The sequence below is a fragment of the Gorilla gorilla genome, chromosome 16 (assembly GCF_029281585.2).
Source record: "Gorilla gorilla gorilla isolate KB3781 chromosome 16, NHGRI_mGorGor1-v2.1_pri, whole genome shotgun sequence".
Taxonomy (NCBI): domain Eukaryota; kingdom Metazoa; phylum Chordata; class Mammalia; order Primates; family Hominidae; genus Gorilla; species Gorilla gorilla.
In genome coordinates this window covers 59,924,036-59,951,803 of record NC_073240.2, presented here as the reverse complement: position 1 = coordinate 59,951,803, position 27,768 = coordinate 59,924,036, and the positions used below count along the sequence as shown (strand labels likewise).

At 45.4% G+C, this 27,768-nt stretch overlaps 1 protein-coding gene and 1 long non-coding RNA gene across 2 annotated transcripts in view; one reads left to right on the top strand and one right to left on the bottom strand.

Annotated features, from left to right (window-relative positions):
- MYO1E (myosin IE) overlaps window positions 1-27,768 on the top strand; it is a 240,197-nt gene that overhangs the window by 195,749 nt on the left and 16,680 nt on the right. The window contains exons 19-26 of the mRNA XM_004056268.5: window positions 2,368-2,512; window positions 6,677-6,791; window positions 7,002-7,171; window positions 8,883-9,028; window positions 17,692-17,838; window positions 19,763-19,920; window positions 22,605-22,697; window positions 27,195-27,396. Coding sequence (XP_004056316.1) covers window positions 2,368-2,512; window positions 6,677-6,791; window positions 7,002-7,171; window positions 8,883-9,028; window positions 17,692-17,838; window positions 19,763-19,920; window positions 22,605-22,697; window positions 27,195-27,396 — 1,176 coding nt within the window. The remainder of the gene's footprint in view (window positions 1-2,367; window positions 2,513-6,676; window positions 6,792-7,001; window positions 7,172-8,882; window positions 9,029-17,691; window positions 17,839-19,762; window positions 19,921-22,604; window positions 22,698-27,194; window positions 27,397-27,768) is intronic.
- LOC129526995 (uncharacterized) lies at window positions 5,591-14,115 on the bottom strand. The gene is made up of 2 exons (XR_008671826.2): window positions 13,972-14,115; window positions 5,591-11,347 (listed from the first exon to the last, which is right to left on the bottom strand). It is a non-coding gene; the product is annotated as an uncharacterized lncRNA (long non-coding RNA).

Genomic DNA, 27,768 nt, shown 5'->3' with positions numbered 1-27,768 from the left:
TATTAGTATATTTGAGTCTTAAACTGAAAATATGTGATGAAAGGAATGTAAGCTATTATTGCCATCTGTCCAAAATTATCACAGGCACCAATTAGGCAGGGGCACCATTGCCCTGTGCAACCTGTTCCCACGAGTATATCCTAGAGAAAGAGAGTGGCCTGGGTACACTTGGTAGGAGAACATGTATTGTTGGTTTATGCCCTGGTCTCCAGTGCGATACCAAAGGGTGGGGTGAGGATGTATCAGGCTTCATGGAAGCAAAGGAAGCCCCAGGCAATTCCCATGTATTGCCAAGACCCTCACCACTGGAGGCCTTGTCAGGATAAGGGAGAGAAAGTCTCTGCAAGGTTCGTTACCATTAAAAAAAAAAAGAAACGCAGCATTAATTTTGTAGGAAAAAATGTGAATTGCCATAAAGACCCATTTCCAGTTGCACGATAAATATACTTTAGTTTATAATTTTAGGTTAGATCAAGCCAAGCAAAACTGTCCTCTTAGAAGCTTGTCACCTTGAAAGTCTATAGTCTTTTCCTTCTCACTTCTACCCTCCATGAACTTTCTGCCTCACCCAGTTAGATTCCTAGCACCTACTCATTTTCACTAACTCCCCCAATCACATCTAGACAGGTTCTGCTATTAGTCATTTATGTGTAGCTTAATTTGTTTTAATTAACATCATTATACCATATATGAATGTTATTCATGCTAATGTGTGACTTCCACTAGGCATTTTCACTTTTAAGCTTTTTATCTCTAATTAGGGAATAGGAGGATTTACCTCTCTAGGAAGTTTATGATATTATCAGGCAAGATGCAGACATTTGAGAGGAGCAGAGAAGGCTCCTAAAATCACCTGAGTCCCAACCAGCTGGCAGGGCCACTCAAGGTTCCCTTCTCCCTTGGCTGTCATAAATCAGTCAAATCGTGACAGTAGTTTCTGGGAACAAAGGAGGGCCCTGGCTTCGCTCAAGGCCTGCGGGCCTATTGCCTGGGCCCTGGATGTGCTCTCACGTGGGCCACGCCCTCCAACTTCACACCACACATACCCATGATGATTCTGTCCATATTTGACAAACTGTAATGTGTTTGTGTCTCCTTGATTATATCAGCCTCTGACATAATAGTAATGTTTCTAACATAGGCATGTATAGTAGACTGGATAATCTTTAAAAGAAATATTTAAATGTGAACCAGTCTATGGCTATTTTACAGTGCCATCATGAAAGAGACAGAGAGGGATTCAAATCCCATCTCTGACGCTTAATAGTTAAGTAGCCTTGGGCAAGTCATAATTTGCCTCTGTCTCCTACTCTGCAAAATGGAAAACCAACCTGATCAGGTTGCTGTAGGAGTAAGAGGAGATCCTACATCAAAAGCTTCAGTCACAGCACCTCATGCAGAGAGAGCACCCATCCGCATTAGCCAGGAATGTTCATTACGACTGCTGTGTGCCAGGCACGGTTTAAGGCTCTGGATGTACAGCAGGAGCCACACAGATGTGCATCCGGTCTCCTGGAGCTCTCACCTTCATCCAGGAGGCATAAATTAACCAAATAAACACCACCGTGAATATAACTACCAATTAGAGTACATGCTCTGAAGGAAAAATAGTACTTGCTGTGAGAGAAACAAGAGAGCAGTTTTTGATTTTTGGTCCAAGAAGACCTGTCTGGGAGTGTCACTGAAGGTGAGACACCCAAGCGGGAGCCAGCCGAGTGATGAGTTTGGGGAGCAGCACACCAGTAGAGAGGAGAGCAGGGGCAGAGGCGCCGAGGAAGGAAAGGGCATGGTGGGCATGAAGAAGCCATTCTCGAAAAAATGCAGCAAGCCAAAGTGAGAGTGAAGAGGCGAGGCTGGAGAACAGCCAACGACCACATCCCAAGGGCCTCGTGACCCAGATGCACAGAATTTCAAAGGTGAAAGGTGATACACAGTTGTCATAATAGCTGTTTAGCAGGAGCTTTATAAAACTCTTTGCATTAAGTGTTAAATGCCCTGAAGAAATCAGGGGAGATTATTATTGAGACAAGACCGTTTGATTTTTGCCTAAAGACCACCCCTGGTGGCCTTCCACAATGCTATTTGCAGACAGTGGTAGAAAGAGTACGCAGGTTTTCACCAGGGTGTTGACGTGGGAATGCTGGGAAAGGGAAAGAAGCAGGAGGCAGCTCGGGAACGAGCATCCCAGACTCGGGATTTTTGCAGTCATCGCAGTCCACGCCTGAGCCTTCGAACGCTGGTAAACAGATGATCAGTAACTTTGCAGCACTGGGCACCTTCAGAGCGGAGCTCTTGCTGCCTTGCCCAGGTAGAAAACCAGTGCAGTCCCGCCCAAGTCTGATTCTCTTCTCCCCAATGTCCCCACAGGTATGCCATTCTGACCAAAGCCACCTGGCCTTCTTGGCAGGGAGATGAGAAGCAAGGCGTCCTGCACCTGCTGCAGTCAGTCAACATGGACAGCGACCAGTTTCAGCTGGGGAGGAGTAAAGTGTTCATCAAAGCCCCCGAGTCTGTGAGTGCTTGGCTGGCTCTCCACTCTCTTCCCTCCCGCGGGGCCCCCGCCAGCCCTGCTCCACCCCTCAGCTGGCTTCTTTTTCTCATTCTTCGCTTCATGCCATCAATGTTGTCTCCTCAAAGAAGCCTTCCCTCCCTTCCTGGTCTAAGTGGGTCCTTCCCTAAACACCTGCTCTCCATAGCCCATCACTGCCTGGTTCATTTCCTGCAGAGCACTGAGCAGGTAGAAAAACGGGCATCAGAGAGTGGCTCCTTCCTCACTGACTGTCTCGCTCCTCTCTAGCTGCTACACTCCTTGAGGGCAGGGACTCTTTGTTCCATATGTGTTTATATACCCAAAGCCTCACACAGAAAATGCTCAATAGTTTACTTAGTCTCTAAGAGTGTCTAAGCTAAAGAGGGACTTCAGTGTCCCACCCATGGTTAGTTGACACCAAGTCAGTTACACATAGTCTCAGGATTCCTCCTGGAAGGTGCAGCAGAGTGCTGGGTGGGAATTCCCAGGACTGTACCTAGAAGGCCATGGGGGAGCCTACAAAGGACTGTGAGGGGGAAAATAGGTGGGAGGAGAAATCTCTGGTTTATAGAACACAGTACTTACCAGTAAGGCATTCATAATACACATTTACAATTCACAAACAGTCTGCTACAGCTTCATTTAGAGACACTTCTTTCTTTCCTGATGAGAGTGTGGTCAGTAAGCCCTATGAATGTCCACAGGAAGTTCTGTTCAGTTCTTCTGCCCAGTTTGCTCCAGGGCTGTGGAATAAAGACATTCATTCCTTTTTAAGCCGGAGAAACTGCTGGAACCGAGGCTCAGCATCATCGTTTCTCGAGGCTCCCTTAACCATCACAAGACCTATTTCAAGAGTCAGTGATGAACTTGGCAGAAATCAGTCATCAGACCAAGGGGAAATCATATGGGAACTCACAGTAAAAAGGGAAGCATTTGACTTCAGGCAGATCCCAGTCTTGCCATTAGTTTTCTTCTCCTCTAAGGTGGGCCCCATAGCCACTGTTTCTGCCTGCCTCGTAGGATCAGCTTGAGACTCAGGAATGATAATGGCTATAACTGAATGGCTTTGTGAGACATCAAGATTATTAAATAAATAAGCGGCACACAGAGATGGAACCCATTTATGACACGTTTGTGGTAGCATTTTTCTACTTTGAGTTATCTGTAGCTTCACAAGAATTTTCATTTCCAAATATAAAGTGAAAATGTTGTGTCATTCGCCATTAAGCAACCCACAGAACAGTTCCTGTTCTTTCTAAAATGGGATGGAGTGATTTATCGGTACAATGCAGAACTCCTTGTTTCATACCCGCTGTTACTTTTCAACTTGTGAGGTTTTCATATATAATTAAAACAGCCTCAATATTTGTAATACTTTTTTTTCTGATTCAGTTGCGTTGGAGGGGGTTATGTTCAAAATCAAGATTTATTTTTGGCTGTCCTTTTCCTTGCCTTACATTCAATTGTGTTATTACCATTACTTGACTCTCCTTTCCCCCGTCTTTGACACATGCACTCACACACGCACACCATCACCTCCGCTCTCTCCCCTGCCCCAAACGCATACATCCCCATCTAGCCCTGACATGCAAATACTTTCACAAAAGTTGGTTCTTAAAATCTGGCTGGGCACAGTGGCTCATGCCTGTAATCTCAACACTTTGGGAGGCTGAGTTGGGAAGATGACTTGAGGCCAGGAGTTCAAGACTGGGCAAGTCAGTTAGACCTCATCTCTACAAAAAAATTTAAAATTAGCTGGGTGTGGTGGTACACGCCTGCTGTCCTAGCTACTCAGGAGGCTGAGGTTGGAGGATCACTTGAGCCCAGGAGTTCAAGGTTACAGGGAGCTATGATTGTACCACTGCAGTCCAGCCTGGGCAACAGATCAAGAAAGACCCTTTCTCTAAAAAAAAAGAAAAAAAACAAGGAAAAAGAAAACCTACCATGTGGTTTCACCTTAATAGTAAATGTTCTGAATATACAAAATTACCTATTTGCTTTAAGAACCCACATCATAGCCGCGCGCGGTGGCTCATGCCTGTAATCCCAGCATTTTGGGGGGCTGAGGCCGGCAGATCACGAGGTCAGGAGATCAAGACCATCCTGGCTAACACGGCGAAACCCCATCTCTACTAAAAATACAAAAAAAATTAGCCGGGTGTGGTGGCGGGCACCTGTAGTCCCAGCTACTCGGGTGGCTGAGGCAGGAGAGTGGCGTGAACCCAGGAGGCAGAGCTTGCAGTGGGCCGAGATCGCGCCACTGCACTCCAGCCTGGGTGACAGAGCAAGACTCTGCCTCGGAAAACAACAACAACAACAACAACAACAACAAAACCACATCAGACACCATAAGGTTTGTTTTTGTTTTGTTATATGTATCCATGTCTTTTGGCTTTTCTCATTTAAGCTTGTTTTGTGTGTTTTTCTGTTGTTGTTGTTTGGTTTGGTTTGGTTTTTATTCTCTCCTTATCTGTGTTATCAAGGTTTTTTCTTGAACCTCCCTAATTTCTAACCCCCTGGGCTTTTAAAAAGAAATCTAAAATCCAGCGAATCTTTGAGATCGTCTCTAGGAAGTTGGGAATCGTTTGCCTCTTCATCCTTTCTCTGAGTCACAAGTGTATTTTCTGTGATATGCCCAAAATAGTTCTGGGAAAGAAGAAGGAAACAAGACTTACTCAGAAACCCAATACACAAGATAAGAAATATCAATGGATATTCTTACAACAGGCAACTGCAGGGCTCAGATTTTAAACATTCTGTCCAGTTGCTAATCTGTGCATTCCACTTGGGGTTTAGAAATCTGTCCTTATGCCTATTGTTTACAGCACTGAAGCCAGGGGAATTACGTGGCCCCTCCCCTGGTGCTTGGAGTTTGAGTTGTTGTTTCTGCACAGATGGATCTGTGAGAAGGAGAGAAGTTGAGTGGCAGGAGAGGATAGGTCTGGCTCCCAAGCATGCACCCGGATAAACAGAGACAACAAATCAAGCCCAGCTGCCTTCAAACCACATTGGCTTGTTTACTTCTGGAACATTTTTGCAATGACTGTTCAACATCTTTACTTTGGATTTTTATTGGTTGATTTTATTTTTTTCCTAGAGAGTCATGTAAGCCACTCTCAAGGTAAATGAGAAGGTTTCCTACTATTTTACAAGTGGATCAAGTGCAGATTTACAGAGAAAGCTTTGCGTGTCTAAATGAGGAGGAGGCTGGCAGAGCCTGAAAGACCTAGGTTCACTTTCTAGCCCCACCCAGTCTTAGTTCCAATGTTCTCATCTGTAAAATAGAGATGACAGAGTATGCGGCTCATGTAGCTGTGGAGGCGTTGAATGAAACTGTGTGGAAATCATCTAGGGTGACTTCTGCCCCATAGTGGGCACTCGGCTCACTACAGCTGTTTGCTGTCACCTTTATCATTCCAAGGCCTGGTTGAGGCGCAGCTGTCAGCATTCATTGGTAAAATAGCCAGACTCTCAAGACCTGCTAGAGGCTGATGTGGTTCCTAAACAGCCCCAGCCTTTCTGGGCAAATGCAAGTCCTCATTAACACACCTCACGTCCAGCTCCAGTCACTGTGGTTATTATCCTCTGCTCCGCTGCTCCTTGGTGAATCCTGAGATTGGTGAATCCTGAGACAGGAAGTCTATATTTTCTTGGAACTAAAAGTAGGGCAGCCCTCCTTCCACAGCAGCACAAGCCCAGCTCCTGCAGAAACTGGAAAATTCTGTTTAGAGGCTGCATGCCGAAATGCCACGCCAAACAACAGCAACAGCCTCCACCCACTCACTTGATCTGACTTCCTAATAATATACTCTTTGGATCAAGGTGGGGAATAAGTGGAGAAGCATTGAATCGCTCATTCGATTCTCACAGGGACTGTAGCAAAGCAGGACAAGGTCTAACTGAATACACTCAGATTCTCCTATTTCCCATTGTTTTCCATTAAAAGAAAAAAAGGTATAGGTCGTTTTATAGTAAGAATAAACAACATGCCACAGTAAGCGTTTCACATATTCGTTCATGAATCAGAGAAGCTGCTTCCCGTGTGTGTCATTGTCTAAACTGAGTGTCCCTGGAATAACAAGAAAAGTGTTGTTCAGGGATTGAGGCTTGAGGCTTGGCTCACATTTGTCTTCTCTCCATTCACAGCTATTTCTTTTAGAAGAGATGAGAGAGAGAAAGTATGATGGGTATGCTCGAGTGATACAGAAATCATGGAGGAAATTCGTGGCCCGGAAGAAATACGTTCAAATGAGAGAAGAAGGTATTTTAGCAATTTTGTTTCATTGATTTTAACAAATCTGAAGAGTAAATTGGAGCTTAAGTGAAGTTTTAAGTTCCATTTTATTTTGCATATAATGTCACGCTAAAAATATTGCATCATTTAGAGTTTCTTTGTATATTTCCACAGTATTTTCCTACCTTTTCTGACTGACTTATCCTTCTTCCATCTTCACCCTCTTGGGAATTGTAGCCTCGGACCTCTTATTGAACAAGAAGGAGAGAAGGAGAAACAGTATTAACAGGAACTTTATAGGGGATTATATTGGGATGGAAGAGCACCCAGAACTCCAGCAGTTCGTGGGCAAGAGGGAGAAGATTGATTTCGCAGACACAGTCACCAAGTATGACAGGAGGTTCAAGGTACGTGCTAACTGCCTGCCTCTGAGATCACCAAACAGATTCCTTATTTTTTTAATAACTTGTTATTTTGCTTTTGTTGTTACCAAATCAGAATGTGTTCGTTGTAGAAAAATTTAGAGAAAATACAGTAAACCAAAAGAAAAACAGGCACCTATGCCCAGAAACAATCACTGTTAACATTCTGTGTATATCCATATCTTTCAGAATGTTTTTATGAAAACATACATTTGCGTATTTAGTTTTACAAAAAATGAGATATACATTACATGCTGTTTTATGTCCTGAAGTGGTTTTTTGTTTGTTTGTCTTTTAAATAATGCCAGGGAGAATTTTCGATAGTAATACAGTTAGCAATATAAGTTATTTTACATGGCTGCATAGTATTCCATTTGACAGATGCTTTATTATTTTTAACCAGTTTCTCATGAATTAATTTTTAGTGAGTTTTTCTTTTTTACTATCATAACTTCAATGAGCATCTTTTCACACATCTTTGTGTATCTATCTGTCTCCTAATATTTTTAGAAGAAATTGATAGGAGTGAAATCGTTGAATCAAAGGATTCAGAATATCAAGTAATATTGCAGAGTATCCTCATCCATTTTCCCAGAGTGGCTGATAAGTAAGGCTTTCCCAGCCACAGGAGGAACAGTTGATTTTTCACCTCCTCCTTTAGATGCCTTTTGATAAAGTCTTGCTCCTAATAGAAAAATCTGAAGCTTCAGCAGCTCATGGACCCGTTAAGAGCTTTTGGTTTTTTGCCAGGGGCGGGGAGGTCAAGAAAAAAATTTAATGAAATAAACAACGGAAGCATGTTTTGCTAAAACCAAACCATTCCTTGCAACCTGTGCATGGCACCAGCTGCTGTGACGGCAGCCCTGGATGCACACCGGGGTGCTTAGCTCTCGCAGCGGTACTCATTATAAAGCGGTTACCCACAAATTCCCAAGTAGATTTATATTAGATTATTGAGAATTATCATTCAAATGACAATATATCAGTATTTTAAAATGAAAATTTTATGAACTCCCAAGAAAATATATGCAGACACTGCCCCCGTTTAGAAACATGCTGTAGTGCATCCTTGGTAAGTTCACCACAGGTGTTGGTGACTTTCCCTTTACACCTGCTGTCCTGATACATGAACTGACTCCATATGAGTTTGCCAGTTTTTAAGTCAAAAAGAGTCAAATGTCATCATTTTTTACATGTCATCCTAATAATCATGAACAATGCCCTCTTTCACTGTCATGGGGCCCGGTCATGTGATGAATGGAATGGCCTCTCAACAGTAGTGAAGATTGACTGTCCAAGGCAGCTTCCCCCTGTCCTGGTAACAGCGGTCCACTGTGTGAATTGTTGTCATCACATTGACCATGTCTGTCCACCTTTTTTTTGAGACGGAGTCTTGCTCCGTCACCCAGGCTGGAGTGCAATGGCGCAGTCTCGGCTCACTGCAACCTCCACCTCCCAGGTTAAAGCGATTCTCCTGCCTCAGCCTCCCAAGTAGTTGGGATTGCAGGCGCCCACCACCACACCCAGCTAATTTTTGTATTTTCAGTAGAGACGGGGTTTCACCATGTTGGTCAGGCTGGTCTCGAACTCCTGACCTCAGGTGATTCACCCGCTTCAGCCTCCCAAAGTACTGGGATTACAGGTGTGAGCCACCGTGCCTGGCCTGTCCAGCTTCTTAAAGCTCCTCTCCTTACAGGGTGTAAAGCGAGACCTGCTCCTTACCCCAAAGTGCTTGTACTTAATCGGACGAGAAAAAGTCAAACAGGGCCCAGACAAGGGCCTGGTGAAAGAAGTCCTGAAGCGGAAAATCGAGATAGAACGGATCTTGTCTGTGTCCCTCAGGTGAGTAGTGGAGGCGCAGAGGCAGGACTGCCCCTTCTCGCCTCAGCATCACGGTCCACTGTTCCAAACAGCCAGGAGGAAGGCCGGGCTGGGCTCCCCAGCTGTCAAAATCATGATCAAGAGAATGGAATTTCCCTTCGTCCCAAAGGGAAGACTCCCTAGTCTCAGCAAGTCTTGATATGTCAGGAAGAAGGTACCAAGAAAAGGTTGCCTGCGGACAGCTCCTCTAATCAAGGGGGACCCAGATCTATTGTAACCGAAACATGTTAGAAATGAACCCGGTATATGGAACACCTCAGAGAATAATTTCTCTTGTTGCAGTAGAGCCAAGGATTCAGAGCCCTGTCCCCCAGTCCACCTAACCCAGGTTGGAGGCCTCACCCATTTCCCTGAGCAGAGGGTCCTGAAAGGGAAGTTTCTTTGGGACTTCCTTAGGAAGTGCAAGTTGGTCTCCATTCTCTGTAGCCCTGGAGTCATCGTGAGATGCTCTCTTCGCTCCAGTTCTCAGGCAGTGGGGAGTGGTGTTTGCTTCCACAAGGCCTCAGGAAGGGCCCTTGCTCTTCCCGGCAGCACCTTGGCTTCCTCTCGGCAGAAGGGCTCCTCTGCCGGCCGTCAGCATCTCCTCCGTCAGTGGGACCTAGGCTAGGAGTTCTTAGCATAGGAGGTCTTCCTATGCTAAGAAGTCCTCCCATGCCAAGAACTCCCGGACTAGGAGTCCTCCCATGCTAAGTCCTCCCGAAGTCCTCCCATGGTAAGAACTCCTAGACTAACTTCCGCTGACACAGGAAATCCTCCCAATCCATGAAGACTAAGAATGGAAGAAAGGCCTCCTTGAGCCCCATAGCTTCCTCCAAGAATCGTGTCCCTGGGCCGCTGAGGCTAACACTACTTTAATCAGGAAAAGCTTTGGGCCTTTGCATTAAAGATGTTCTGCTCTCACGTGAACGTGGAATTGGGACGCCTGTCAAACTCTTACTCCACACAGAAGGCAGAACTGGTGCGCTCAGGAAAAAGCAGGGGTTTTATGTGCTCAGGCGTCTGATGTACCGAGCTGGAAATCCTAGTTCCAGTCTGATAATCCAAAACAGATTTCTAGTTGCATCCATTCTTGCCTGTGTCTCTGTGGTTTCTGATTCTATCTGTTCCTAATTTCCCTGGATAAAGGGCCAGGCGGTGCAGTGCAGTTAAGTATTTAAAACGTGCCAACTCAGGATGTGGTAAAGTTGCTAAGCAGATGAGTCCACAGTGTCCATTTTGCAGCCCCACCTCAGGTAGGTTTCAAGGCTATTGGTTTTTTTTGTTTGTTTGTTTTTTTAAAAAGCTCTAGTCGCTGACTGATTTTCTGAAGGCCTTCCTGAACATTCAGCTCACTGGCTGGGTCCCAACCTGAGCGGGGCAGTGCCTGCTGGCCACACTCTTTCTGGCTAGCTGGGCCCTGAGGCTGCCGTGGAAACCCAACAGGAAGCTCCTGCTTTGTTTGTCATTGCATGGGGACCTGCCATGCCTGGACTAAGCCAGGTTGGCCACAACGTGCTTGACAGGCACGGCAGGTGAAAGTCAGGGAACCACAGCTCTAGGGCGTGTGTAGTCGCTGTGCCGAGAGTGACTTGTTCTTTCTGTTAGTGCCCAGGTCTGTCTTCAGTCCCTCAGACCCCTGGTGGAGTGCTCATGACTGGGACCATAAATTATCCTAATTGAGCTACATTTGTGTGGTTGTTTTGTTTTGTTTTGTTTTGTTTTAGACAGAGTCTCGCTCTGTCACCCAGGCTGGAGTGCAGTGGCGTGATCTCAGCTCACTGCAACTTCTGCCTCCCTGGTCCAAGTGATTCTCCTGCCTCAGGCTCCCGAGTAGCTGGGATTACAGGCCTGAGGCACCACCCCTGGCTAATGTTTGTATTTTTAGTAAGAGACAAGGTTTCACCACGTTGGCCAGGCTCGTCTTGAACTCCCGACTTCAAGTGATCCACTCATCTCAGCCTCCCAAAGTGCTGGGATTAGAGGCGTGAGCCACCATGCCTGGCCTTGAGCTACACTTGCATCAAGCACTTTGACACTTACTATCTTATTGATAAGTCCTTGAGGGGGTTGTCAAGCAGGGACTGTAGGGACTGTTCACACTCAAATTTCTTCCTTTTATTGTTTTTTGTTTGTTTATTGTCTTCTCTTACAGCCTCTGGGGATATTATCTGTCATGGGAGCACCAGCTTCTTTTTCTTCTTCCTGTTCAGTATTCATTATCTGGAAGGTTCCTTTCTTGTGGTCTTTCCTTTTTAAAGGCTGTAGTAAAATGAGGTACTTAGCCTAAAAGTTTTTCTGACTCTAAGGAAAAAAAAAGAAAGTGTGAGTCATTTGAACTTGTGATGTCTGTGTATTGCAGTCACTGAACCTCACACTTGTCAAGATGAATAATAGTGTCCCCTCATTTCTTTATACTTGAGTTAGGCCAGTAATCAGAACCAAGTTAGGAAAGCAACCAGAGGGTGATGTGTGTGCAGAATCGAACCCAGAGTGGAAATTAATTCTGGTACCAGACTACTGAACATGCGTGTGTGTTCTCAAAATACTTCAGTACTGGCATAGAGAAAGATTTTAACAGTTGGCTTGTACTTCAGGAAAAAAGCTGCAACATCTGTATGTGTTTTTAAGAATTTCTGAGATTGACCAGTTGACTATTGGCTGGAATGATATCAACATATGGCCTCCTACTAGTTACGATTTATCAAAGTATCCCATAAGCTTGATCTTAGCCCATCTCTAGCTCTTACAATTAATGTCAGTGCACAGTGGGCCTACAGCTCCCTATTCAAACCAACCAACCATTCAGTAACAGTTACGAGACAACATGTGAGCATGACTAAATATTTGGTATGAAGAATTTATTGTTTATTTCTGTGGGTATGATAATGTTTTGTGGTTAATTTTAATATAAAGAGACTTTATCTTTTCATGATATATACTGAAACATTTGAGCATGAAATAAAGGCCCACGCCTGTAATCCCAGCACTTTGGGAGACCAAGGCAGGAGGCTCGCTTGACCCCAGGAGGTTTGGGACCCACCTGGGCAACATAGTAAGAACCCATCTCTACAAAAAATGTGAAAATTAGCCAGGAGTGGTGGTACGTGCCCGTGGTCCCAGCTACTCAGGAAGCTGAGGTGGGAGGATTGCTTGAGCCCAACAGGTCAAGGCTTCAATGAGTCATGATCATACCACTGCACTCCAGCCTGGGCAGCAGAGTGAGACCCTATCTCAAATAAAAATAATATCATAGTTTTTACTTTGGTTTAAAATAACCTGGAAGTTATTTTAAAGTGGAAGCAGGGAGAGTGAGGTTGTAGATAATTGTGATTATCCGTGAATTGGTGCTTGAAATCTGACATGTGGTGGTTCATTCTATACTACTTTTTATTTTTTTGAGACGGGGTCTCACTTTGCCACCCAGGCTGGAGTGCAGTGGCGCAATCTCGGCTCACTGCAGCCTCGACCTCCAGGTTCAAGCAATCCTCCCACCTCAGCCCCCTAAGTATCTGAGACTACAGGCATGCAACCCCACTTCTGGCTAATTTTTGTATTTTTTGTAGAGACACGGTTTCCCCATGTTACCCAGGCTGGTCTCCAACTCCTGGACTCATGGGATCTACCCACCTCGCCTCCCAAAGTGCTACGATTACAGGCATGAGCCACTGCACCTGGCCCTACTATCCTACTTGTTTACAATTTAGAATTTCCCATAATAAAATGTTTTTCTAATCCTCCAGTAGATGTTAAATTTTTAGAAGTCTTTATCTTTTCTAAACATACAGATACATGTCTAGTTGAGTTACGGTTAAAAATTTTTTTGAAGTTTTCATTTACAAGAAAAAATAGGATCCCAACAGGTAGAAATAGGGCCAATAGCTCAGAGAGATATTAAGACAATAGTTTGTCAAAGGGACTCCAGGATAATTTGATCAGGAAAAATCCTTATTTAAATAAAAATTAGGCTGGGTGTGGTGGCTCACACCTGTAATCCCAGCACTTTGGGAGGCCGAGGCGAGCCGATTGCTTGAGGTCAGGCGTTCAAGACCAGCCTGGCCAACATGACGAAACCCCCTCTCTACTAAAAATACAAAAAAATTAGTTGGGCATGGTGGTGTGTGCCTGTAATCCCAGCTACTTAGGAGGCTGCGGCAGGAGAATCGCTTGAGCCCAGGAGGCGGAGGGTGCAGTGAGCCAAGATCACACCACTGCACTCCAGCCTGGGCAACAGAGTGAGACTCCGTCTCAAAAAAAATGAATAAATAAAAATTAAAGTGAAACACTGACGCTTGCATTTCTGGCTTCATTGGAGACTTGGGAAGAATGTCAGGAGGTGACACACCAATACGGAGTTGAGACACGGGATTTCTGAGCGTATGGTGGCTGCTGGCAGAAGGCCATGCCTGGGTTTTTAAAGGATCCTCCCAGAGTTGCTTCTTGTTCAAGTACTGGCCTGGCCCCACTCTTATTTGAAAAACTCAGTTGCAGGAAGGGTGACCACAGGTGTTAATGACCCATGTTCTTGGCTTTGCTATTGTAGGTGTTGAGTTCGGTGCCATGGAAGCTCTTATTTGGGGCTCTCTGATGAGGCTTCTCATTTTTCTTCTCATTCTGGTGGCTGATCACCAGAAGGATGAGACCAAAAGTTGTGTGTCTGTCTGGGTTAATAGATTTTCCAGTACTTATCTCCAATTGGAAAAACAACCCGTAAGACGGTGCTTTTAGACAGAGGCTCCAGCTCCCTGGTCACAACATTCTTGCCCAGAATGTTTCCTTGCCTGAATCCCCTAAACTTTCTGGCAATAAAAACAGCCCACTTCATTGCCTGTCCTGCTGACCTGAAGCATTACTGGCATCTTGACTTGCTATGGCCTGTAAGCATTGGGAACCTGGAAGTTGTCAACATCATGGGATTGAGCACCTACCTGGTGCTGAGCCCTGGTATTCGAAGGTGGATGAGGCACAGTCACTGCCTCAGGAAGCTCCTCTCATTCTGGAAGGGGGAACAGACAGCTGAGTAAACATGTGCCTTACTATAAGTGTTCCCAGTGTGATTTAAAGGATACTCCTGGGACATGAAAGAGGAGAGTGGGTCTTTGCACCTGCGGGTCAGGTGAAGCTTCTTTGAGCCGGACACGTCACTGCTGAGGCCTGTATCTGCGTCCAGGCTTTCTCAGAGAAGTTAAGAAGGTTCTGAAACTGGTGCCACTGGTTTCTCTGAGTGGTAGAATTCTGGGCAAGGTTTATTTTCTTCTTGATTCGCCTCCGTATCTTCCAGTTTCCTAAAAGCAGCATATATTTCATAATCAGGAAAGACTTTTATAAAAGCTTAAATAAAGGCAGGGCTATCCTTGGAAATTGCCTTTTCAGCTTTAAAAAAAAAAAAAAAAAACAACTCCTTCAGGACTTTCCTTGGTGTTTTGTAACTAACATTTCTGTGAAAAGATATATTGGTGAAGAGAGTAAAACAGATTTTCTAGTGTTGTCAGCAATACAACAGTAAGCCGCAAAGACGGAGGAATAAAAAAACAAGGGCAGATCCAAACCAGAGACTAGGAAGAGGTCTTTCAACACAGCTTACAGCGTCAAACATCTGTAAGGAATTGCAGCATAGGAATAAGTCAGGGGTGAAGTCCAAAGATAAGTCTGACTTTTTAGAATAAATAAACACGAAAGCTTTGTTTTCAGGTCCAGGAGCTTGGGCTAAGGAGAGCAGAATGAGCTGAGACCCTGGCCTGGGTGAAGGTGGTCTGCCTAGCTCCAATGCCTGGATCACTGAAGGGAGGGGATTTTGGAGTTGATGGTTAGAGTCAAAGTGTCCAAACACATCTCTTCTCATTTCTAGATTCATGCTGATAATTGACCTTGAAGTTTTGGCCTGCTTGCTTTTTTCGTTATAATAGTAATGAAACTCCTAATAAATCTAAGCACATTAAACCACTCAAGGTGACTTGTGTTGGGCTCATTTAGCCCTGTTGAATAATCACCATCCTGCCACGGTTCAGCCAGGCCACCAGGCATGACCAGACATGCCAAAGAAAGCTTTGAGCAAACAACCAAAACAGGAAGGCATTTCATTCCTCACCCCAAAGGCCAAAAAGTGGAGCTTCTTGTTTTACTCTGGTCTGTTGCATGCACTCTACCTAATGCAGCCGGGTTCTTACACCTGGGCTAGGGTGCCAGGAGGCTTAGACTTTATTAATTCAAAATGACTTGGAAGAGCTCTTTTGAGCAGCTTTCATAAGTGCTTTTTGGGGTTTTGGATTGCTGGCTGTACCTTTAAAGGGAAGTAGGAGGTGTTTGTTCCCAGGCACTGTAGAACTGGCATGTTGGCCCTGAATTGCCTTTGCATGCGCTGTTGAGTGACGGAGATGAAAACCGTCTATTGTTTAAACCACTGCTTGTCAGGGTTTATCCTTGATCCCAGCTATCACGGGAGTGGGCAAGAAGCATGGCTATGATGTGTGGATGTCTGAAAACAAACATCTGAGGTAATGATAATGACCAAGTGCTCCACCCAAATGGCTATTACTTGTCCAAAAAAACACTGTAAAGGGTTCTGACTTTACATCCAAGGGAAACTCTTTGGCTGCTCTTCGGTAAGCTGGCCATGAAAGGACCAAGCTCCTTTCCCCTGACACTGGCCTCTTGCTTCCAGTGAACTCCATTCACCGCCCCGCCCCACCCCCATGGTTTGTGCGTGCTGCCATTCTACGCCTTCCTATCCAATTGTGCTGTGGTTCCTTCGACCTCTGTTTCTCCTGTGGATTACCAAGCCCCTTTCCTGTAGGAAGACTGAAAGTGGGTAATTTGTAAACAGTAAGAATGTAATTTTTACAGTTCTAGAGACCAGGAAGTCCAAGGTCAAGGTGCAGGCAGATGTGGTGTCTGGTGAAGGCCCAGTCTCTTCTTTATAGATGGCGCCTCTTGTTGTGTCCTCACATGGGAGAATGACAGAAAGGGCAAACCACTCTGTCATACCTCTTCTGTAAGGTCACTAATCCAATTCATGAGGACCTCTTCCTTGTAACTTAATCACCTCCTTAAGGCCACACTTCTTAATACTAGCACATTGGTGAATGAGTTTCAACATCAGACCAAGGTAGAGGCTGTGGCTACAGCTATTGGCTCCATCAGCTCTGGGTCACTAGCTCCCTGTCTCAGCCTGGAGAGAAGGTTCCTGACAAGCCTGAGATAGTCCCCCAAGATTCTCTGCCCAAGGGAGCCCTGTCATTCCAAGAAGGGCCCAACCCCTACCTTGACCTGTGAATGGGGCTGAACAGGGATACCACAGGAGTTTCCTTCTAAATGGATCAGATTTTACATGGAAGAAGGATCCAGGGTCTCGAAGATTCTCTACAGCTCAGTCCTCTTGTGATCCCCTTGCCTCATCATCTGGCTTTGTCACAGCCACAGTAATCCCACTGGTGCAGTGACACCAGGTGCTCCGAGAGCACAGCAGAGCAGAGCAGAGCTCCTGAGCAACGCCGCAGGGCTCTGGGTATACAAAGAACCATGTCTGTGGCACTTGGAGAGACTAAAATGTTACCATGGTCAATTCACTGAAGCAGGTTTGCCTAATTGGTTTCTAATGCCTGGGAAAATGCTTACAATCCCTAACGAAATCTCATTCTTCAAAGGGTTGTCTTCGGTATTTGGCAGTGGTACTTGGAGATACTCGTAAACTTATATATTATAGTCTTTGGGGTGGTGGCCCCATTCACCTGAGTGATAAATCTAACAGGGAATGTAAATTCTCAATTACATACATGTTGTCGCTTTCTACCAAGCCTAGCCAGGCCTGAAGATGGAACTTTGTCTCATCAACCTCCCCTGACCACCAAGTGTTTCCTCGGAGCTGGGTCTGCCTCAGCGTCTCTCTGCCATCACCCTATAGCTTGTAACACCTGCTCCCCTCCAGGCATAAATTTCTCCACAATCCCACCCTGTCCAAACATGCAGTTCCCGCAAAGGTGTGTTCTTTCCTTGTCTGACAAAATTCATTAGCTTGAGGGTGATGATTTTTGCTTGTTTGCTGTTTGTCCATCTGGCCTTTGCATCTCTGAACTTGGACGTGTCTGTACATTCTAGTAGCTCCTGGCCTACAGTGTCCACAGAGCACTGTTTGCCAGAAGGTTCTTAATAAGTACCTTGAAGTCCAGGATATTGGCTTCCCTCTTGAGAACCGAGCTTATGATTCTTCAAGTTCAAATTTACTACAATAGCTACAACCATATCATAAATTATACTAACTTGGAACTTAAATGTAGAGTCATCCCTTTTCAACTGCATTCTATTCATAACTTTCTGGATTTTTATGATCTTAAAAACACAAGTTGGATTTGAAAATGGATTTTTTTAAAATATGGGCTAAATTGTCCTTAAGTTCCTGATTGTAAAAATCATGTGGAAAAAGTACTTTGATTATGCTTTTGTTGGACTATAAACTTTCTTTGAAAGCAGATTTCAGCAATCTCATTATGTAATTCGTTGTTGGTTTTGTTTGAAAGATTATTACTTATAGAAAGAAAGACTGTAAAATCTTAGCACTATCTTGCAGGATTTTTAAAATGGAAGAAAAAAAAAACAATAGAGTAAACAGAAGCACAGCTTTCACCAAGTGTGTTTGTCCAATCTCTCTACAGTACTATGCAGGATGACATTTTTATTCTCCATGAGCAAGAGTATGACAGTTTGCTTGAATCTGTCTTCAAAACTGAATTCCTAAGCCTCTTAGCAAAGCGTTACGAGGAGAAGACCCAGAAGCAACTACCTCTGAAATTCAGCAATACGTAAGTCCGGATCTGGGACCCAGACTTCTGCATGTAGCTAAAAAGGGGTCTTGATGGCACCCCTGCGATTCAGGATGGGGCTGGAGGAGGCCTGTGAGGAGGAGAGTGGGGTCTGGCTGGCCCCAGTGGAACCTGAGAGCCTGCAGAAGATAGTCTGGATAGCAGTCACAGACTTTGAAAAGGTTACTTTTGCATTTCTGTGAAATAATGACTTCATAGACTAGTGTATTTTATCATTTAGACAAAAATCACCTAAATGAGGCAGACAAAGGCAGATTTTTATGTATCACCCAAAAAAGGGTTTTTTTAATTTAGGAGAGCAGACAGGAGTAGAATCACGCTGGAAGCAGATAAAAGTGACAGAGGTGGGGGCTTAAATTCCCCAAACCAATGCATAATAAAACCTATTTATTCGTAGGGCCTCTGGGGGCTTGAGGACTATAGGTGGCCAACGTATTGTGTAGGTGGTTCACCTTTCTTTCTTTTTTTTTTTTCTTTTTTTTTTTTTTGAGATGGCATCTTGTTCTGTTGCCCAGGCTGGCGTACAGTGGTGTGACCTTGGCTCGGTGCAACCTCTGCCTCCCAGGTTCAAGCAATTCTCCTGCCTCAGCCTCCTGAGTAGCTAGGATTACAAGTGCTCACCACCACACCCAGCTAATTTTTTCTTATTTTTAGTAGATATGGGGTTTCACCATGTTGGCCAGGCTGGTCTTGAACTCCTAACCTCAAGTGATCCACCCGCCTCAGTGTCCCAAAGTGCTGGGATCACAGGCTTGAGCCACCATGCCCGGCCTCACCTTCATTTCTTTTGGCAACATGATCTAATGGACCAGGTACTGGCATACTGTTGACCCTCTAATCTCATATTTGCTGAGTAAGAGTTATTTAGCTAGTCTGGGCAATATAGTAAGACCACATCTCTACAAAAAGTAAAAAATAAAAAAAAAATTAGCCGACTATGGTGGTGCATGCCTGTAGTCCCAGCTACTCGGGAGGCTGAGGTGGGAGGATACTTGAGCCCAGGAGGCAGAGGTTGCAGTGAGCTGAGACCGCACCACTGCACGCCAGCCTGGGCAGCAGAGCAAAGCCCTGTCTAAAACACAGAAAGAAAGTTATTTAGCTTTTCTTTTTAAATTTCCCCATCTATAAAATGGGAATATCCTCCATCTTTTCCTAGCTACAAAAATAAGGCCAAGACAAAGCCTTTATATCATGATGAGGGAAACTTATAATAGGCAGCTACTTAAAATTATGATTTTTCCGTCTTATGATATGAGAAAATATAAGTTAAAAGCAGAATAAGGATTGCATAATACAGGCATATATGCAATATAGAAGCATTAAAACTGGATGGGGAGTTTGGGAATTGCAGGTAAATCCTGCCTTCTATTTGGATTTTGGTTGCTAGTGTGTGTCTTTTTCCATCCCTGGGTGGGCTGTGATGGTGCAAGAATAGTACAGGACTAAACAAAGCCAGGTGCTATGCTAGAGTCTTCAAGCTGGTCTGTGTCTGGCATCTCTCAGTCCTCCACAAGCACAGAATCAGGGACAACAGCTGGAAGCACAATGACAGCACAGCGGTATGACCTGGAAATTGTCTCTTTCCTCTGTCCCCTCAGCAGGCGCCCCTGAGACCACCTGACAGAGTGGCACTGGCACATTAGCGAGGTGTATGTACCTCCCTCACCACCTGGTGTCTCACGGTACTGGGCCCCAGATGCTCCTCTTTCTGGCTCATTGTCATGCAGCAACAGTGCCACCCCATGGATGCAGTGCGCATCCTCAGGGCCCTGCTCCTGGTGTAGATTGTCCGTTCTTGCCTCATGTTTATGCTTTTCCAGCAGCAGAACTCCGTGGCGGGATCTCTGAGCACCGTTTTCTCACTGCGTCCTTCGACCTGTTAACCCCAGTGTGCTTTTTGCAGGCTTGAACTGAAGTTGAAAAAGGAGAACTGGGGCCCCTGGAGTGCGGGGGGCTCCCGGCAAGTGCAGTTCCACCAAGGGTTTGGGGACCTGGCTGTCCTCAAGCCCAGTAACAAAGTGCTGCAGGTCAGCATCGGACCTGGACTGCCCAAGAACTCCCGTAAGTGCTCCACGGGCCCTGCAGGCAGAACTGCCGCGGCTCCCCCCGAGTCTCCTGAGCAAATGCTGCAAACATGTGCACAGATGTGGGGGCTGAGAATCAGTACACCTTCTGCTTGCTGGGGCTCAGGCTTTCTTCAGAATGGAACATTTCAAACTAAAGCAACAGCAAGGAAAATGAGCAGGTTAAAAGTTTCTGAGGGACTTAGTACTTATGTATCAGTACACCTGGCATTACAATATTGTGGTTAAAACAAATCAAAGTTTGTTAGCTTCAAATTTCCCCTCCCTTTCCAGTCAGATCTTGTCCACAATACCAACATCATCCTCTATGCCACCTTTAAAGAAATTGACTGGGCCCGGCATGGTGGCTCACACCTATAATTCCAGCAGCTTGGGAGGCCAAGGCCGGACAATCGCTTGAACCCAAGAGTTCCAGACCAGCCTGAGTAACATGGCAAAACCCTATCTCCACACACAAAAATAAAAATATAAAAATTAGCCAGGCATGGTGGTGCATGTCTGTAGTCCCAGCCACTCCGGAGGCTGAGGTGGGAGGATGGCTTGAGCCTGGGAGGTCAAGGCTACAGTAAATCATGATCTTTACTGGGGTGCCAGTGCACCCCAGCCTAGGTGACAGAGCAAGACCCTGCCTCATTAAAAAAAAGAAGATGAAAAAGAAATAAAACACCATACACACACACACACACACACACACAAACACACGCACTACCTCAAACCCCAGTCTAACTCCTTCCCTGGCCTTTATTTTTGTATTTATAATTGATATTTATAAACATATCTATAGTACACAGCATGGAATAATCATACATGCTATGTATGCATATACTGTGATATTGTTCTAAGATTTAGCCTGTGTGTGATCACACACATGAAGATGCCATATATAAAATAACTGTTTCTAGGCCAGGCATGGTGGCTCATGCCTATAATCCCTGCACTTTGGGAGGCCGAGGCAGGTGGACTACCTGAGGTCAGGAGTTTGAGACCAGCCTGACCAACACCCAGTCTCTACTAAATACAAAAAACTAGCCAGGTGTTGTGGCGTATGCCTGTAGTCCCAGCTACTTGGGAGGCTGAAGCAGGAGAATTGCTTGAACCCAGGAGGTGGAGGTTGCAGTGAGCTGAGATCGCGCCATTGCACTCCAGCCTGGGCAACAAGAGCGAAACTCCATCTCAAAAATTAATTAATTAATTAATTAGCCGTTTCTCAAATCTGTCTGCAAAGGTACACCTTAACATGTTCTCTAACATATTAATACAATACCAGCTAATGCCATCATATCTTCATATATGTAGAGCCACTCAGAAAATGTTGATGTATGTCTGTGTATCTGTTAGTACTTGCAGAAAACAGACAGCAACTTTTGGAGGGATTTCTGAAGAGATTTTTCAGTGAAAAGATGTGGACAGGGTTTAGGGAACAAAGTAGGGACCCAGGGAAAGGGAGTGGCAGGAAATCATTATTATCCGCAAACCTGAAGCAGCAGAGGGAGGAACGAGGTGAACTGAAGGCTACAGGCAGGAAGGAGGCACATGAAGTCCCCCACCTCCCTCCTGACACTCCAGTCTCCTTCCAGTGCCTCCTGTTGGCCTGGCCTATAGGCCTCACCCCACTGGAAGGCAGAGGCCTGGCTGTCCACAGGACTCAGACCCCAGGGCACAGAGCCGGGCAAAGAAAGGCTGCAAATAACCAGCAGGCTATGTTTGTGCAGCGGGCCCCAGAGTGGAAATTGCCCAATAGGTGTTGGATTCTATCTTATTTGGAGTGGCGAGAGTGGCCTAGGTACTGGGAGGGAAGCCTCTAGCAGGCCACACTGGGTTTGCCCCGATCCCACGTGGTCGGTTCTCCCAGGCCCTAGAGCTGCAGCTCCTTTGCTGTGTTTGCACTGTGCACCTTGTCACCTCCTACCCTTCTCTATTCTTCAGCTCTTCTCTTTATAAGAAATTCCCTCTGCACCCCTCTTCCAGCTGGTTTAATCCTACCTTCCTTCCTGTTCCATTCGAGACCCTATTGTTTTTCTTCCCCACATAGATGTCTCTGCAGAGATCTCCTCTGGCTCCTCTGGCCCTGCTGTCCGGCCCTGACTGTGACCCACAGTGTGTTCCTTTGGCCCCAGCTTGTTCCTAATTCCTTCATGTCTGTGTCAAGGGTACAAGTCTCCTTCTCCTCCTTGTGGTCTGTGTTTAGTTCAAGGACCGTAGAACACACACTCTTGCATGCAAGGCGCTTGACGTAGGCAGGCGTGCAGTCAGTGCCGGAACGGGCTTCATGCCAACCCCGTTGATCCGCAGCATTAGTGAACCTGCTCAGCCACTTAGCATTTAGAACATGAATGCAAATGTTAAAATGTTCCATCTGTCTCTTTTAAAAGTCTGTAAAAATAGAAACACCTTTGTAAGATGACCAATCCTTCTTTAAAAACCACTGTCTCTAACATTTCAAAACTGTACCTCTATAAACCTATCCTCCAGCCCCTCCTACCCAATAGCTACCATTACATACTTCCCTCAATGGCTCCTTCTCCACTGCAACTGTTCTCCTGCAGATCCACCTGAGAGCTGGAATCCAAGCTTCTCAAAAATTTTCCATATGCAGAGAACCATGAGGATCCATAAAACCAACCAGTAGCACTGATTTTAACTTTGTCTTGTTTATTTCAGGTCCTACCAGAAGGAACACTACCCAAAATACAGGTTATTCCAGTGGGACTCAAAATGCCAACTACCCAGTGAGAGCTGCCCCTCCTCCCCCAGGTAAGCCAGCTACGTACCGTAGTCTGGGAGCACTAAATCTGGACCCATAACTTATAAAATATGTTTGGGAAGAAACCCATTAGCAAATCAACGCACACATATTATCAGGCATGGACCATTTCAGTGCCACATGTACAACACAGCAGCCCTACTTGAGACCTCAAAATTCAGAAAAATAGGAGTCAGTGAGACTGAACTGCGGCTGAGTTCGCAATCTGGATTTCATTACCTCGAAATATTACTCCCTTAGGAAAGGCTTCTGACAGAGAGGGAGGAGTTCCTTGTCCGTAACAACCAGACTGTTGTCAGCTTTTAAGACACAGGATGCTGCTTTATGGAAATAGGAGTTTACAGGTCTAACCCCACCACCACTACCCAGCTCCGGCCAAATACCACTACAGTAGCCCACCCTTATCCTCGGGGGATGCATTCCAAGTCCCCCAGTGGGGGCTTGAAAATGCAGGTATTACCAAAACCTATCTATACTTTTCCAGTTTGAGTTTTCCACAAAACCAGCAGAAATTTTTTTCTGTCTTCACAATGTTACAGATAGAAGATTCATTGTTACTGAATTTACTTAAAGGAAGCGCTTTCACTTAAAGGAAGCGCTTAATGGCTTCTCTTTGGCATATCCAAATTGCCAGCTTCCTGGGGCCATTATGAATAACAAGATGGCTGCTTAGTGACTGATGATGGGGTAGCGCACACAGCATGGATAGGCTGGGCAAAGGGACGATTCATGTCCTGGCGGGACAGGGTGAGATGGCACACAACCTAAGCCTTAGGAATTGTTCATTTCTGGAACTTTCATTTAATATTTCCAGGCCACAGTTGACCATGGGTAACTGAAACAGTGGAAAGCAAAATCATGGATAAGGAGGGGAGGGGGCTACTATTTTGTAAGTTATAGCAGCTTAATGACTGAATAGAAGAAATCTGTTTTCTATTTATTTTATGAGATTAGGATTCAGGAGGCCTGTTCAAAAAAATAAAGTAATATCTGAGAGTATTACAAAATTGTTATAAAATTTGTGCTTATATTTCATATTTATCTCTTCTTTTTTTGGGATGGGGTCTCAGTTGCCCAACTGGAGTGCAGTGGTGCCATCATAGCTCACTGCAGCCTCAGCCTCCCTGGATCAAGTGATCCTCCCACCTCAGCCTCTTGAGTAGCTGGGACTACAGGCACGCACCACCACACCTGGCTTATTTTTTTTTTTTTACTCTTTGTAGACACGGAGTCTCACTGTGTTGCCCAGGCTGGTCTTGAACTCCTAGGTTCAAGCAGTCATCCCACCTTGGCCTCCCAAAGTGTTGGGATTAAAAGTGTGAGCCACTGCACCTGGCCTCTCATTTTTAATAGTAAAAATATAACTGACGTATCCAGACACTCTAAACCTGAATCTAAGATTTTCTGTCTCTAAAAATCTGTGTAGTGTTTGCAGAACGCTTGCAAAAATACATAAAATCTTTTAATGTTTTTCCATCACTCACAAAATTCAGTTCATAAAAAATTACTCCCAGAGTGTTTGGTATTAAGCAGTTTAGGATTCTAAGTCTGATAGGGTCATTTTGAGACTGTATTTGATTCCAATCTTCCCAGCCAAGAGAATTCTATTTGTACCAATGTCCAAGATAAGGAGTAAAAAGCATTTCTTGAGGCTGGTCACGGTGGCTTATGCCTGTAATCCCAACACTTTGGGAGACCAAGGCAGGAGACTTGCTTGAGACCAGAAGTTTGAGCCCAGCCTGGGCAACACAGCAAAACCCCATCTCTACAAAAATGTTCTTAAAAATTAGCTGCAGCCGGACACAGTGGCTCATGCCTATAATCCCAGCACTTTGGGAGACCAAGACGAGCAGATCACTTGAGGCCAGGAGTTTGAGACCAGCCTAGCCAACATGACAAAACCCTGTCTCTACTAAAAATACAAAAATTAGCCAGGCATGGTGGTGCACACCTGTAATCCCAGCTACTGGGGAGGTTGAGGCACGAGAATTGCTTGAACCGGGAGGTGGAGATTGCAGTGAGCTGAGATCACACCACTGCACTCTAGCCTGGGTGACAGAGCAACACTCTGGCTCAAAAATAAATAAATAATAAAATAAATTAAAAAATAAAAATTAGCTGGACATGGTGGCACATGCCTGGAATCCCAGCTACTCAGGAGGCTGAAGTGGGAGGCTGAGGTGGCTATGATCATGCCACTGCACTCCAGCCTGAGTAACAGAGTGAGACCCTGTCTCAAGATTAGCTGGGCGTGGTGGCATGCACCAGTGATTCCAGCTACTCACAAGGCTGAGACATGAAGATTATTTGAGCCGGGGAGGCAGAGGTTGCTGTGATCTGAGATCGCACTACTGCACTCCAGCCTGGGTGACTGAGTGAGAGTCTGTCTCCCCTCCCCATCCACCCCCACCACCCCCAGAAAAGGGCATTTCTTTAGTCTCTGGAATCTCACCATTGCATGCTAAAGTATGGACACTGGGGCCCAGCAGGGAGAAACTAATTCTCATCTCTTTTGGAGTCCCCATCCTGCCTTGACCCGGCTCTGTCTCCTCCTTTCTTCTTTGAAGAAAATCCAAGCACAAAGGAACTTAAGAGAAGCACTGTAGTATCATATTACTGCATGTGCGCTGGTTCCAGTGGAGAATTCTGGCCAAGTCCACCTGGAAAGCTCACTGGCCTCAGCTAGGTTGGCCAGAGTAGCCTCAGATCAAATCAAGCCTCAAAGTTTCCGACCTTGAGCAGGGCTCCCCAACTCTCTAAATGACAGTTCCTTCATCAAAAAAATGAGACAATGGGACCAGATCCATTTGACCAGCACTTCTCAAACTGTCTGTGGTGAAAGACCAGGGGTTTTCAGGGGGTTTAAAAAAATTTCCAGTCCATCACAAACCATATATTTGTATGATACAATAAAAATGAATTAGTAGAAGAATGGAATTTTCAAAACATATAAAATATAAGCCAAAATTTCTTATTATAAGATGCAACAGGCATGAAATAGATCTGTCAAACTGCCATGAACGTTTCTAAATGCTTACTCTTCATTTCTGACCTTATCATGGACAAGGGGATCTCAAGCAGCATGTGGGGCAGCCCCTGTGGGGACCCCACTTTTATCACTGGCCATGTGACATCCCGAGGGCATGTCACACTCTTAAGATGCCCCTCTCCTTTTGTTGGGACCCTAGGCAGCAAGCGGGGTCCTTCTACCCTCCCCCACCCCAGACCCTGTGGGAGCCCATTCAGCTCTCACTCACTGAGGGAATGAGGTAAGATGAAGAGCAGCTGTTTGCCCCAAATGTCTAGTTCTGATCTGGTCTGATGGCCTGTGGGAGGAAATTGCTAGAGACATGGCTGGATGAGGAGCCACCCTCTTGAAAGCTCCACCCTGAGAAAACCGTGGTTCAAAGTAAGAATTCCACCTATTATTACTGGGCATGAAATATTTCTGCAATAATAAGGATATAGAGAAAATGCTTGTTGGAGCTGGAAGCCACCAAGCAGATTCTGGACCTATCTCGTGGTTCTTTCATGAAGAACTGAGACTATGAAAGATCAGCTCTCTTGCTCATGATCAGTATAGCTCTCAGAGGCAGAGCCAGAACTGAACCCCTAATCCTTTTCTAAGGGTCATCCCACTGGTACCAAAGAGTTCTCTTAATTTGGTTGGAAGAGGTCTTTGGGTGGGGTTCACCAAAGTGGGCCTTGAAGAGTCTTGTTCTCTTTCTCCACTCAGCCCAGATCTGTCAGTGGGAGAATGAATAAGGGCCTCTTCATACGTAGCATGGAATGCTAATGCCCGAGTCTGCCAAGACGCATGGTTTGGAGCCTGCCACTGTAACCCATTACTTATTGGCTAATGCGATTTTAACTACACATCGCTGTTTGGCTGAGAGAGCTTGCTCCATCCGGACTGATCCAACTGGGTGGCCACTTTTCCCTTGCCTGTGTAGAGCACCCCCTCTGCCTCACACAGCAGGCTCCTGCTGTGGATGCCCAAGATTGACCCCTCGAAAATGGATGTCCAGCTGTTTAAGCAGCTGCCTGTCAGCCCTCTTGAGTCATAATCTCATAATTTTTCTTAGGCCCAAGAAGGTGTCTCCCAGCCAGCTGCAAGCTTACCTTACTGTGGGCTTTGAACCCCAGGAAATCTGGGGATTCTATTGCCACCAAGTATGTGCTGAGTGTCCGCTGTGTTCCGGGCACATCCCGGGAAGTTGACCATACATTGTTGTAAATGTTAAATACATACAATTTTATTTGTCAGTTACACCTCAGTAAAGCCCGGTGATGGGGAAAACAGGGAATCAGCTCTAATTCTCACAATGTGTTAGCAGTGATGCCTTCCATTTTTTTCAAATGCGGAAATTGAGACTCAGAAGTTAAGTAAGCTGCCCTTGTAGTACATGGAAGAAATGTGGAGAGACTTTTGGCAAATAAGGCTCCAAAAATGTGAGCCTTATTTCCTTCTCTCTTCCTCTCTCTAGGATACCATCAGAACGGAGTCATCAGAAACCAGTTTGTGCCACATCCCCATGCTCCTGGAAGCCAGAGGTCCAATCAGAAAAGCCTGTACACCTCCATGGCCCGCCCGCCCTTGCCTCGGCAGCAGTCTACCGGTTCAGACCGAGTGTCACAGACGCCAGAGAGCCTGGATTTCCTCAAGGTCCCGGACCAGGGAGCTGCAGGGTAAGATTCTCACATCCTGTGGATGAAGCCGGCAAGCTCCATCTCCATCATTCAAAACAAGGGTTCAGAGATTCCTGTGGGCTGTCAATACAGGATTCTAAGGTTTAGTTTTCCACCTCAGTGCTATATGCCAGGACCCAAGGCTGTGGGGCTGTGGCTGGTATTTGTAAAGGTACAGCCACATTAATAGCACACAATTCATTTCATTCTCCAGAGAATGCTTATCTTGGAAACATCAGAAGACGGGTTCCCTTTGGCCCCAGATATGGTTACTCTGTTACCTCTTTGTGCTTTCTTGCATGGTTGAGGAATAATGGATCTTTTGATTTGTGTCTGTGCCTGCAGTTGCATAAACACAACAGCTTTAAGAGT